The sequence below is a fragment of the Exophiala oligosperma genome, assembly GCF_000835515.1.
Source record: "Exophiala oligosperma strain CBS 72588 unplaced genomic scaffold supercont1.9, whole genome shotgun sequence".
Lineage (NCBI taxonomy): Eukaryota > Fungi > Ascomycota > Eurotiomycetes > Chaetothyriales > Herpotrichiellaceae > Exophiala > Exophiala oligosperma.
The window spans coordinates 18,761-31,592 of NW_015622826.1; the positions used below are offsets into that span (position 1 = coordinate 18,761).

Consider the following 12,832-nt stretch of genomic DNA (forward strand, 5'->3'; position numbering starts at 1 on the left):
ACTCCGGTCTCAAGCGGAGGAGATGTGTGAAGTCAAAGCTGCGGGCTCGATCCCGATCATGTGGGAGCCTAATCCGCTTCCGGCAGGGTTCGGGTGTAGTGTACATACTAGCACGGTGGACCCCTGGCTGGTCTGCGGGGATATTATCCTTCTCTGTCGCCCAGACATTATTGTCGCCAACAAAGCTGCCTAGAGATAAGGACGAATGCGCGGATCGCGCTTGACGGCCCTGAGCAACCCATCTTCATATTCTCGCTTCGCCGTCAGATCCCACACACTGCAAGTTTTCATATCGAGGCACCATGGGTCGACTAGGGGGCCCAGTCTTGCGCGGCAAGACCGGTTGCCTCTGCTGCCGCCGGAGGAGAAAGAAGTGTGATGAAGGGAAGCCCAGCTGTAACGCCTGCCGACGAAACTTCCTCATCTGCGTCTGGCCTGGGTGTGCCTACACGACGGTCACAGCCACATCTTCCAGTGCGCCGGACAACAACGGTACAGATCGGGCCCGCTGGTCCTCAGCGACCAAAGACGATACTGGTGGGTGTGGACAGCATGCCGGTGCCGAAGCCGTCGATATGGCGCTGCTCCAACTTTCGCCGGGGGATGGCATCGACGATCCGATCTTGACGAGCTTGCCACCAGATTCCCGAATCCTCCTGGAGCACTATTATCATCGCACTGCGGACGTCATGTCCCCTCTCCCAAAGGCCTCGAATCCCTATGTCACCCAGTTGCTCCCGATCAGTTGTTCGAATGACCTAATTTTGCAGACCCTCCTGGTCCTTAGTGGTGTTCATTACGAGGAGGACGTCTCGAGAGCCTGTCAAGCCGCAACATGGGCACACTACGGGCGGCTGATGAAGAGCCTGAAAACCGAATTGACAAGACACGTCACTTGCGCAGAGTCTACGGTGGTGCCTCTACTTATCGCAACAATGATGCTGTCGTTTATCGAGGTGAGATCCATTATCCCCCGAAACTGTATACGGAGGGCGGTGTTGACTTCGTTGGCAGAATGCTCGACTAGATAGTCAGAACGCGATGAATACTCATCTCAAAGCATCACGGCAGCTGTTACTGACCGCTTTAGAGCTGCCAGGATCTGTTTTAGATGACGTTACTCGCGGATTTCTGATTGAGACATATGCATACACCATAATTCTGTCTGATCTCTCGATAAGTGCAAGGCACAACAATATGCACATGCTGGGACATGCCGTAATTTTGCTCCGCTCCACGAGGGCACTTTCCGAATCAATCACGTACGGATTTCCCATCGACCTCTTTCAGCTTATCCCGGAAGTGTCGGTGCTGGTCAAGAGCTGTGAACGTGAACTTGAACTCTCCGGCGCAATATCCAAAGACACCACATCTGCGATCTCCAAGCTTCGCGGAACTATTCGATCTTGGAAGTCACACTCGACGTCTTCAAACACAATCATAACCGCGAAGATCTACCAGCAAGCACTTCTGCTATATCTCGACTGCGCGGACAGCACAGACGCGCAAATCTATGACACGATGTCGGATCTGGAATATGCGGCTTCAATTCAGAAAGCCTTTGAAATCCTGGGGCTCCTACTCGAATGTCTTCCCACGTCTGCACCAATATCGACTATCCTTTGCTGGCCTCTGGCCATCTTCGGGTCTGCAGCCATATCGCCGGCTCATCAGGCCATCATCCGGGAACGATTCATCCACTTACATAAAACGTCCGGATTGCGCCACGTCAAGGAAACACTCCGCATGCTGGAATTGTTATGGAGTTGTAATGAAGGCACTCGCCAAAGTCCTCGGCACTTGTCACGGAAGATGGAAGAGAACAACAGGTGCATCTGCTTTTTCTAGGCCATTTTGATGTACTATCAGACAGAAGGTTGGGAGTGTCGACTGTGTCCGAAATTGGAATCGCGCTAGTGGACGGTTCGCCCAGATTTACTCCGTAGCTGGGGTGGGACAGAGCATTCTCGGCCATCGCTGGAGAGAGGCTATTCCCAGCGCCATGCCACCAAGCATACGAAACACTCCCATCTCAACCAATCCTATTGCGTAGCGCGCTGAGCGTTCTGTCGCTTACTAAGTTTGCCCAGATTTTTGTCGGATTGAAACTTTAGATATCTGTTCTTCGACGTGGATCGATCTCGTGGGGTTTCGGGGATTTGGCGACAAACTTGGTGGATCCCAAGGTCTTCTCCACAATATCTAAGAGCGCTTTTCCTCCAATGTAGGATATATACTGCCTCATTACGACTTCATTCTCAAGGATCACAGGTTACATTTGAGATCTTCACTATGAGGGATAACGAGGATGTTCGTACAACAGGGCCAATACCACGGCGTATTGTTGCCCCCGGCACTGTCACACTTGAAGATGGCAAGTCCCCTGCTTTTCAATGTGTCGTTATCCTGATGGGCCCTTCAACTGACTTTTGCGCCCTGTGAAGCGCTCGCACAAGTTAAACACGCTACCAATGGGACATTAGTCCTTTATCCTCAACCAACCGATGACCCAGACGACCCTTTGGTTAGTCTGTTCCATTCAGGCTCCCTCTACAGATTGATCTAATGATTTCGTTGCAGAACTGGTCCTGCATGCGAAAAAGTGTCAATTTCGGCATCGTCACCTACTACTCGCTCATCGTGTTTGCTATGTGAGAATTCAAACATCCTACACACTTTTTGACGCTCTGCTGACGATGCCTACAGACTAGCAATCAATCCCGTGGTCTGGCAAGACTACAACGCGTTATATGGAATTTCCTACGCTCAGCTCAATTACACATTTGCAGCCCAGTGTATTGGAATGGCCTTTGGCTGCATTTTCTTCATCCCATTCGCCCTAAAGTACGGACGAAAACCAGTGTACATTGCTAGCACATTTGTGGTGTTTCTTACAGCGGTGTGGCAAGCGTGTTTGCGTGATTTGCCGAACATGATTGCGGCAAACCTGGTCTCCGGGTTATTTGGCGCAGTCGGGGACACATTGGTGCAGATGACGGTACGCAATGCTTGTGGATTTGTTTTTTTCTCATCGGACAAACGAGGCTGACACATATCTAGGTCGCAGATGTATTTTTTCTGCACCAGCGCGGTACGATGAATGCCATCTATGTGCTCTTCATCAATATCGGGGTACGTGTCGTCCGCACAGAGTGACACCCTATCCCATTCGCGTTAACAGTTTGAAGTCTCTTTTAGCTCCCGTTGCTGCTGGCTATAGTGCGCACTCGCAAGGCTGGCCCTGGATCTTCTGGTGGTGTTCCATACTCCTTGCGATCAATCTCCTGTTGTTCATATTCTGTTACGAAGAGACCAAGTACATGATTGTACTTGGTGCTGAGCCACAAGGTTCCTTTGAAACCAAAAAAACCACCGACGATACTATTTCCATGCAGAAGAACATGGAGCAGCCTACAGAGGTGGTAAATGCAAAGACTGCAACCATTTCTGACACGCAAACATCGACTGATCGTCCACATTTGTCGCCGAAGTCTTACTGGCAACGTATCATTCACGTCTCACAAAGCCCTGGAAGCTTCAAGACTTTTCTCCGCCATACCTATCAACCTTTTTTCATTCTTGCGACATTCCCGGCAGCGACATACACGGCCCTCCAATACGGTACCTTGCTATCCTGGTATTCAGTCATTGCAGTCACGCAAACAGAATACTTTGCAGCTCCACCATACAACTTTAGCACCGTGGGGATTGGCCTCTTGAGCCTGCCGCCTTTTATTGGATGTCTTTTTGGTGCAGTCTACTCCGGACCCTTCAGCGATTGGTCAATTCAGTGGTTCTCGAAGCGCAACAATAACATATATGAACCAGAAATGCGTCTCTACATCGCCATTCTGCCGGTCCTAGCGGGCCCTGCGGGCCTGTTTCTGTACGGTTATAGCTTGTCAAATGTGGGTTCTACCTCAGCGATTGCTTGACAGCAGACAGTGACTGACGTTCGATAGGGTGCGCCCTGGATAATCCCGTGCATCGGCTACGGGGTGTATGGATTTTCACAAGCCTCGATGTTTGGCTTGAGCTTGACATACCTAGTCGACTGCTACGAAGGAGTAAGTGCCTCTGACGGACTTCTTGATATGTGCGTCGGCTGACCAAACGGTGATGGTACTAGATTATCGGAGACGCTCTGGTTGGTGTCGCTTTTATCCGCAATGGTTTCGCTGCAGGAATGACCTTCGCTACGGCCCCTTTGGTTACCAATCTCGGTTTGTGGAATGCTTTCACGTCTGTGGGATGCTTGTGCCTGGGATGTGGATGCTGACAGTCCCCATGATCATCTGGGGCAAGAAGCTGAGAGCACATTCTGCCAGGAGTTATGCGATATATGCCGATCAACAGAGTGACCCTCGAGGTCGGATATAGTGCCTGTGTTGAATTGTAGCCTCTGGTGATATGTTGGTTGCAAAAATGGACCTTCTAGTCCTTTAGATATTTCCACACAGAGTTCGACAGACTACCAGGCAGTGTGCACGCTGGAGCCTCGAAGATTCCAACCAAGGCATTTCTATTGTTAGATATAGCTGGAAGCAATTTGTCAAAGCGGACGAGTAAGCGTGTGGCCAGAATCTTGATTTGGTAGAGCGCCGTTTCTAGATACAAATTTGCGTGCTCCAGGGGATGGTGATCAGAATACGCCGATGAGTAGCGCGCAAAGCCCTGCTATTGGCTGGTTTGAATCTGAGATACATTTATTTAGGATTATAAGAACCCAAGGTGACCTCTTTGCTTGACGAGGACGGAACATGGCCGAGCTCCGCACATCGAACCTACCCACTATGGGTTCAAATTTGGGAGCAGTCAAAGCTGAGATTGACAGGGCTATCGACTCGCTTCTAGGAAAGCTTCAGCAGGTCAACTCCACGGTGAGGTTGATACTCCGTTGTTTACACAATGCGCACAACACTCAGAGGGTAGCATGTGCTAACATCGGCCTTGGGGCGTGCAGATTCATGGCAATCCAGAGCCTGCTTTCAAAGAGCGACTTGCATGTGAGACCATATCCTCATTCCTAACATCACTGAAGCCTGGAATCAAGAATCTGAGCGTGGCAACGAGCGTCTACGGTCTTGCGACTTGCTTTGAAGCTCGTTATCAAAGTTCCGTTCCGACGAGTCGGTGCGTCAACTTCAATGCAGAATACGACGCTCTTCCCGGCATAGGTCATGCTTGTGGGCACAATTTGATTGCGCTCGCAAGCCTGATTGCCTTCGTGGCTCTCACATCAGTTCTCGAGAAGTTTGGCGTGGCTGGATGTGCTCAGCTACTGGGTACCCCGGCGGAAGAGGACGGAGGCGGAAAGATCAAGCTCTTGGAAGCGGGAGCATACAAAACATGTGCCGTTTCCTTGATGGCGTAAGTAATTTTACTCGGGAAGGCCTTCAAAAAAAATAACCTCTTTGAGTCATCCCACTGCACCTTCAGATCATCCCAAGGGTTACAACGGAACCGCGGGACAGACATCAACAGCTCTCCTGGACATCACTTGCACTTTCAGGGGTAAGAATTCTCACGCGGGCCTCAATCCATGGGACGGAGTCAACGCCCTAGACGCAGTCGTTTGTGCCTACAATAATGTCTCTGTTCTTCGGCAGCAGCTTCATCCTACCGACAGGATTCATGGTGTGATTCTCGAAGCGCCGAAAATCGCCAACGTTATACCCGGTGAAACCAGGACCGGATATACCGTGCGAAGTTCAACCAGGCAGCGAGCGTCCAGACTTGGTGAAAGGGTCGAGGCATGTTTGGCCGCAGCAGGTCTTGCGACAGGGTGCCAAACGGATATACAGAGGTGGGAGGGCTCTCGTACTGCATAATATGCTGATCTGGATAACTGACGGGGACACATGTCGGATTTTTCAGGGAGCCATTGTACGCGGATTTACGTTTGAACGCAACCCTCTGCTCCAGATTTGCTGCCAACATGAGTCTCTGGGGCGACAATGTCTGCGAGTTCCAGGAAGGCTTCACAGGAGGATCGACTGATCAAGGTGAGTTTTCTACTTCCCAAGACTACATACAGTTTGCATCTTGCGGAGGGCCTGATTTCACTCCGACAGGTAACGTCTCCTACGCAGTTCCAACACTCCATGCGTATTTCGGAATTCCCGCTGCCTTCGGTGTTCAAGTACACTCTTTGGAATTCGCAAATGCCGCCGGGACTGCCGAAGCATTTGCCGCTGCGGTGAGGGTGGGCAAAGCATTGTCACTTGTGGGCTGGGAAATACTGACGGATGACGACCTCTTCCGCCAGTGTGTGGCCGATTTTGAGCTTGACAAAACCGTTCGTGGTTGTGCCTAGACTTTGATAGTAAATAGATATTATGAGACGGACGTCACATTCGAGAGGCCTGTGTTCCCAAACTAGTCCCTGGATAGGTGTCCAGGCCGTGAAAGGAGATGGCTTCTTGGGAAAACCGAGCACCCAGCGTGTCAACAGTTCACACCTAAAGCGACTAAATCGCGTTATATCGTCCGATTGGTCAAAACGAGGCTCCAGTAGTCCCACTGTTCACAGACGTTACACTTGGCTCAGAGGGGTCTCGTAGGGCATCCTTGAGACAAGGAACAGCAGATATGCGTCCCGCATACGAGAGAAAGAGCGCTCGAAAGTGGCTGGCTCTTGTATCCAGTCTAGGCCGACAAACAATAGATGCTCTGTGTATGTGGAAAACCAAGTAAATTCGTTAGCTATCTTCCTCCCTCCCCTTGGTCATTATTTTACTGTATGTACTTATCATTGGCATCGACCACCAATTCTTTTTCTGGAAAAGAGTCCGATAGTCGATATCTTCTGCAGCGAAAAGCCACCCATACGACTATTGCCTCATGGCATCGTCACCAAGCAACGACATGGCCGGTCGCAAGTCGACCAGGTCTGTCAGGCTCGACTTTTCTGCATTCTTCAATATTGTCAACGGGGGAGTGCGTGGCTCGGAAAAGACAAACCATTCCGTCGACCCTGCGACGGGAGAAGCACTACCTCAGCTTCCCATTGCCACGAAAGAGGATGTCGATGAGGCCGTCAATGCCGCCAAAGCAGCATTCTCCTCCTGGTCGAGGACACCAGTGACGGAGAGAAAAGCGGCCTTGGCGGCATTTGCCGACTCCTTCGAGTCGTACACCCAGGACTTTGCGATACTGATGACCAAGGAGTCCGGCAAACCGCTGCGCTTTGCGGTAGAGGAGGCCGAGTGCGGTCCTTATTGGGTTCGGGGCATGAACAAGCTTGAACTCTTGGACGAAATTATATCAGACACCCCAGAACGAAGAGTCACCGTCAGGTACACGCCGCTGGGGGTGGTGGCGGCGATAATTCCCTGGAACTACCCGATTCAGCTTTCCTTCGTCAAGCTCGCGGCTGCTCTGTCGACGGGATGCACCATCATCCTCAAACCCTCCCCTTTTGCGCCGTACTGCACGCTCAAGATTGCCGAACTGGCGCAGCAATTCTTCCCGCCAGGCGTCGTCCAGGGACTCCACGGTGATGAGGACCTCGGGCCGGTGCTCACGGCCCACCCGAAAATCAACAAGATCACCTTCACGGGCTCAATCATGACGGGGCGGAAGATCTTGGAGAGTGCCAGCCGCACGCTGAAAAGGGTGACGCTGGAACTGGGAGGCAACGACGCGGCCGTGATTTGCCCCGATGTTGACATTCCCGAAGTTGCCCAGAGGATTGCCGATTTCGCATTCGCGAACAGTGGGCAAGTCTGCGTCGCGGTTAAACGAGTGTACATACACGAGTCGATCTACTCGGAATTCCGTGCCGCCCTCGTCCAAGCCACCAAGAAGTTGCGTGTTGGCAATGGCTTTGAACAAGGAGTAGACCTGGGGCCGATTCAGAACGAATTGCAGTACCGCCGAGTGTGTGGATTCTTTGAAGAAATGCAGAAACAAGGCCAAAGGATTGCTGTTGGAGGAGGAGGACATTCGAAATCATCATCATCGGGCCTTTTCTGTGAGCCCACCATCATCGACAATCCGGGCAACGATGCCCGAATTGTTCTTGAAGAGCCGTTTGGTAAAGTGCCCGCCCCTGATTTATCCTGTGCGTCTTGTCATTACCAAAATCTAACGATTCCATCGTTTGTTCTTACGCAGGTCCCATCCTGCCCATCATGCCCTGGTCCTCTGAAGAAGAAGTTATCCGTCTTGCCAACAGCACCGAAATGGGACTGGGTGCGTCGGTTTGGACAAACGACCTCGACCAGGGCGACCGCATCGGACGGCAACTCGAGGCTGGTAGCGTATGGGTAAATACACACATGGACGCAGCTCCCGAGATTCCTTTCGGTGGTGTCAAGCAATCGGGCTCTGGCGTGGAAGGTGGAGTTGAGGGCCTCAAAGCTTTCTGCAACATCCAGACATTGTCAGTCCCAAAAGAAGTCATCTAAGCAGCAAAAAGTATGGGGACTTCCTCCCTCATACAAAAGGAACCAGAAGCCAATCTGACAAAATAGTTTTGATATGTGGGCAAAAGACAACGTGAATCTGCGTGTGCTCGTTTTGCAAGTATCTGCGAATTTCCAATGTATATATCCGTACAAGTTCTTTTTGCCTGTCTCATTGGGATCTGCTGATGTAGATGAAGCTTGAATTACCGGTTCACATGGTCTATGATTTGCATTTACCTGAAAAAAAGATGAGGCTTTTCGACCCTCTCATCAAACCCGATGGTTATGTATCGCTACCAGCAAGTATTATACTCGGCCAAAACCTTCTCAACACCATGCATACTTTTGTTTTGAAATCCAAACCGGCTGGTCTTCTTGATGCTTTCCAGCCCATCTTAGGCTACATATAGACTCCCTGTGCCGCTCAACAAGGTCACAATGACCCTGCCCAAGCCGTGTTGCCGCTCGCACAACCAAACTCGGTGGGTCCCAGATCTCGACGCCACCCAACATCCCCCACGAATAAGATTCGAATTGGGCTCTGAGGAGCAGAGCTGACATTGCTCTCTCTGCTTCTTCCTTTTTTTCTCCACCTCCTCCAAGATCATCTTCTTGAGCTGCTGCAGGAGGAATGACCGTGTGCAGAACGTGAAGCTGCCAATCGTCCTGGTCCTTGGCAAACACGCGGCTCCAAATCAAAGCGAGCCCGGTGGCTTCGTGTATGGCACCTTTGACCACTGGGATTTGTTTTCCCAATGACCGGCATACAAACTCTTCCCGAGCATGGTGCCAACGAAAATGCTCGACGCTCGGAAGGACCGCGAAATAGGTCGTTCCCGGGTCGGCGGCGGACTTGCTTAGGAGCTCGTGCCGGAGGTGACTGACGGCAGGGATTCCGGGTAAGTCTACGGCGGTCAAATCGTGGACTGATGGTAAATCGAGCTTAGCCGACTCCCGGTAGTAAGAGTCCCGATCTTTTAATGATGACAGGTGGACATGATTGCTCGGATGGGCCTCCCAGCCGAATCGCGCATAGTAAGAAGGACCGATGTCAGAGAACAACAGCGACGCCGCATTTTTCTTTAATGCACCACGCGGGATTTGTTGCTGCTGTTGCTGCTGCTGCTGCTGCTGCTGCTGCCATATCTCCAACCTTGGACCGAGATCTGCCATCATCCTGCCCGCATAGCCTTTCCCACGGTGTTCGGCTGGCGTGTATACGGTTCCGATACCGTGAGCGCGGACCTGCTTCAAACGTCCTTCTTGAGCGACGTATGCATGAAACAGGATCGATTCACACGAAGCAAATATGGGTCGTGACGATGGACCATCGGCGTCGCCTTCTTTGGGAAGGTTCTCCTCCAATGTTGTCGTGAGGATCCAACAGGTGATGCCGCCTTCGCGGGTCAGGTCTGTATTGTGCAAGACGGCTTCCCGGGCGCAATATTGTTCGGCGGTCAAACACCCCCTCCACTCTTCGGCGTTGAGATGCGCGGTTCGCACATGTTCGATGGGTGTGGCGACCTCCAAAGAGAGAGACGGTGACTGAGCATTCGTGTGTCGCAGGGAGGAGGACGTTTCCGCCACTGCTGGAGGCGTCGACGACACTTGGGTCGGCATAGCGTTCCTTACCAGCCGTCGTCTGAAATGCAATGACTGGGGAAAGACAGGAGTGGTAGTAGTGGCACGAACGCTGTCTCAGAGACGAGCGATCGCGGCTATTCGTTCTCGAATTGTGCCGAGAGAATCGGATTCTTTCTGAACGACAGTGCTGTACTGTCGTTGGAGATTGCAAGCAGAAAAGTTCATTACCTTATAGGATGCCCAAACTTTAAATTACAAGTTGGGCTAGCTATATGATATATGAAGGAAGAGTGGCCATGGAGAGAAGAGCAGAGGACGCGCATGGCTTCAGGGCGCAAGTCACGGAGTCCTAGCACCGCAATCAGCCATGGAGAGGGCCCCTTAAGCCGGGCCCCAAAAGGGAATACAACGAGGTGTAAAGTACGAGGCAGGCGTAACGCGAGCGCGCAATCTCCTTTGATTGGCCCGTCGAGAACCTCACAGTAACCCTTACCAAGAGTTTAGTGTTAGGATATAGATCTTTTATCGAGTATTTCGTATCATCTCACTTATCGGAATGCATTTGTCAAGTTATACTCGTAGGATCACATAGATCGGAGTTGTTTGGACGCTATACTCTTTTATCGCTGCTACGACCTATAAGGTCAGTGGGTATCTGCACCAGCACGACCGGGCACTGACCGGGGTGAAGGACACGACTTGACTGTCACCCTTTAAAGCTTCTCCATTGTTGTGTAACCTTCTCTGGATCTTTTCGTCCACGCATAGGCCAGAGCACAGAATCTCTCCACTGCCTCCATTTCTGTTGCCCACCCAGTGACGAGCCGGATAACGAGAGACCCATCTTGTAGATGCTCCCAGATATGGAAATCAAAGTTTTTCTGTAATTCCCGAACAAGCGCCGGCGGCAAAACAGGGAAGACTTGGTTGGTTTCGGTCTGCGCCCATAATTTGAACCCCAGACTCACCAGGGAGGTGGAAATCTTGGCCGCAGTGTCGTTGGCGTGACGCGCAAGGCGGAAAAAGAGATCATCGTTGAAAAGCGTGACGAACTGAATGCCCAAGATCCGCCCTTTGGCCAGAAGTGCCCCTCGCTGTTTCATGTGGTAAGGGAATGACTGCCCGAGACTCTGATCTTTGATCACCACCGCCTCGCCCAAAAGTGCCCCATTCTTTGTCCCTCCGATCCAGAAGACATCTGTAAGGTTGTAAATGTCATCCAGGGACATGTCGTTCTTGGGGCATGTCAGTGCAGCACCGAGGCGAGCACCGTCCATGAGAAGAAGAAGGTCGAGACTCCTGCAGGCTGTGCTGAGAGCTGCGAGCTCGCTCCTGGTGTACACCGTCCCCATCTCGGTCGCGTTCGAGATGTATACCATTCTGGGCTTTGCCTGGTGTGCAAACAAGGAATTTTGATTGAACGCTGTCCCAACCTTCTCTGGGGTCAATTTTCCGTCTGCAGTCGGCTCTGTGATGATAATCTTGTGACCAGTGGACTCTATAGCACCAGATTCTTTTGTGGCAATGTGTCCAGACGGTGCTGCAATGATTGCCTCATACGGCCGCAAGTAGCTTGCTATCGATATAAGGTTCGCTGCTGTGCCACTGGGCACAAGGTGAATCGTTGCTTCAGGAGCGTTGATCTTGTCTCGAATCAATCTTCTCGCATCTTCACAGAACTCGTCGTTCGAATATGCCTTCTGTTGAGACAAATTGGTCCGACTTAATGCTTCGATGACAGTAGGGTGCACCCCTTCACTGTAGTCGTCAAGAAAACCATATCTGGGCATCTTATATCAAAAATGTAAGTAGCCTTTGAGATACTGGGCTCTCTCAGGAAGTGTTGAAAGTAAGTATTGGGAATCAGGCCGGTGGGCTAGATCACAGTAAAGTATTCCGCGGAATATTGTTACCTTTCGGCGGGGAGGGGACGAGGAGGGGGGGGGGGGGGAAGGGAATAGTAACAGTATAGATTACCGTGATAAAAATAGTTAGGTACTAGTTCTGTGACTATTAGTAACGGTACCTACCTCGTAGATACTAGGCACCTAGGTAGTTGGAAGAATATCATTCTTAATGTTGTAAGTCGGCCATAGCCTCCGGCTTCAATCCCCGCCAGGACTGCTTCAAGACGTTATCAAATGCGGCCAGCAATATAGTGAAGGACTTGACATGGTGCGCACACTCCAGAGACAAAATTTCGAGTATACATTCTTCCGACGACATATCCTAGCCTTGATGGCCACCGAGAGACCTCAAGGCTTGTCTCCATAATGCTCTTCCAACCACTTCTGCCCAGCGCCGTCTAGAACCGACCATACCCTTGCAATTTTACCCTCTTCGACATGGTACATACAATGCTCGAAAAATACCTGCGTGCTGCCGGGTGAAGGCTCGTAGCTTAGTCTAATCCTTGAGGCGATATTGCCTGTGTCTTCCTTTGCAGAATCGTTTTCGACAACTAGCATGTCGATGCCGAAATGTAAGCCTGGCAGATCTTTCTGGCTCTGGCGTATCATCTGCACGAATGCGTCAACGGACATGGGTGTTTTATCATCGTGAGAGTGAATCAAGCCCTCCTTAACGTAAGGTCGTAGGTCAGTCGTAAGGTCGGTGGAGGTGTTGATGGCTGAAATGTAGTTGAAGTAGAATTTTCGGAGGTCCATCTCGAGGTCGCAGCAAGAAAATAAGAGAAGTCCGAGCCTGGGACAGATGGCTCCACGAAGGATCAATTAATCATGAGAACACATGGGTTCCCAATATACAAAGTGTATGATCTCGACCGACAGTAGAAAAGCGAATAAAGCAATATGCTCCAAAGTACCTATCTCTACGGT

The 12,832-nt window shown here is 51.1% G+C and overlaps 4 protein-coding genes across 4 annotated transcripts; 2 read left to right on the forward strand and 2 right to left on the reverse strand.

Moving 5' to 3' along the window:
* Nucleotides 1–302: 302 nt before the first annotated feature.
* On the forward strand, nt 303–4,380 carry PV06_08626 (uncharacterized protein; the record flags this gene model as incomplete). The annotated part of the gene is made up of 10 exons (XM_016409981.1): nt 303–956; nt 1,015–1,768; nt 2,445–2,524; nt 2,581–2,651; nt 2,707–2,998; nt 3,061–3,132; nt 3,189–3,908; nt 3,963–4,067; nt 4,130–4,223; nt 4,283–4,380. The coding sequence occupies 10 exons, from the start codon at nt 303–305 to the stop codon at nt 4,378–4,380; spliced, it is 2,940 nt and encodes a 979-aa protein (XP_016259003.1).
* A 380-nt stretch (nt 4,381–4,760) lies between these two features.
* Nucleotides 4,761–6,316, forward strand: PV06_08627 (uncharacterized protein; the record flags this gene model as incomplete). Its single annotated transcript, XM_016409982.1, has 5 exons — nt 4,761–4,880; nt 4,964–5,370; nt 5,420–5,806; nt 5,878–6,005; nt 6,075–6,316. The coding sequence occupies 5 exons, from the start codon at nt 4,761–4,763 to the stop codon at nt 6,314–6,316; spliced, it is 1,284 nt and encodes a 427-aa protein (XP_016259004.1).
* A 4,226-nt stretch (nt 6,317–10,542) lies between these two features.
* PV06_08628 (uncharacterized protein) lies at nt 10,543–11,919 on the reverse strand. Its single transcript, XM_016409983.1, has one exon. It carries the CDS (start codon nt 11,783–11,785, stop codon nt 10,709–10,711), a length of 1,077 nt encoding a protein of 358 aa, XP_016259005.1. The 5' UTR covers nt 11,786–11,919; the 3' UTR covers nt 10,543–10,708.
* Nucleotides 11,920–11,922: 3 nt separating this feature from the next.
* Nucleotides 11,923–12,738, reverse strand: PV06_08629 (uncharacterized protein). The gene is made up of 2 exons (XM_016409984.1): nt 12,179–12,738; nt 11,923–12,119 (listed from the first exon to the last, which is right to left on the reverse strand). Exon 1 carries the CDS (start codon nt 12,659–12,661, stop codon nt 12,251–12,253), a length of 411 nt encoding a protein of 136 aa, XP_016259006.1. The 5' UTR covers nt 12,662–12,738; the 3' UTR covers nt 11,923–12,119; nt 12,179–12,250.
* Between the last annotated feature and the right edge of the window lie 94 nt (nt 12,739–12,832).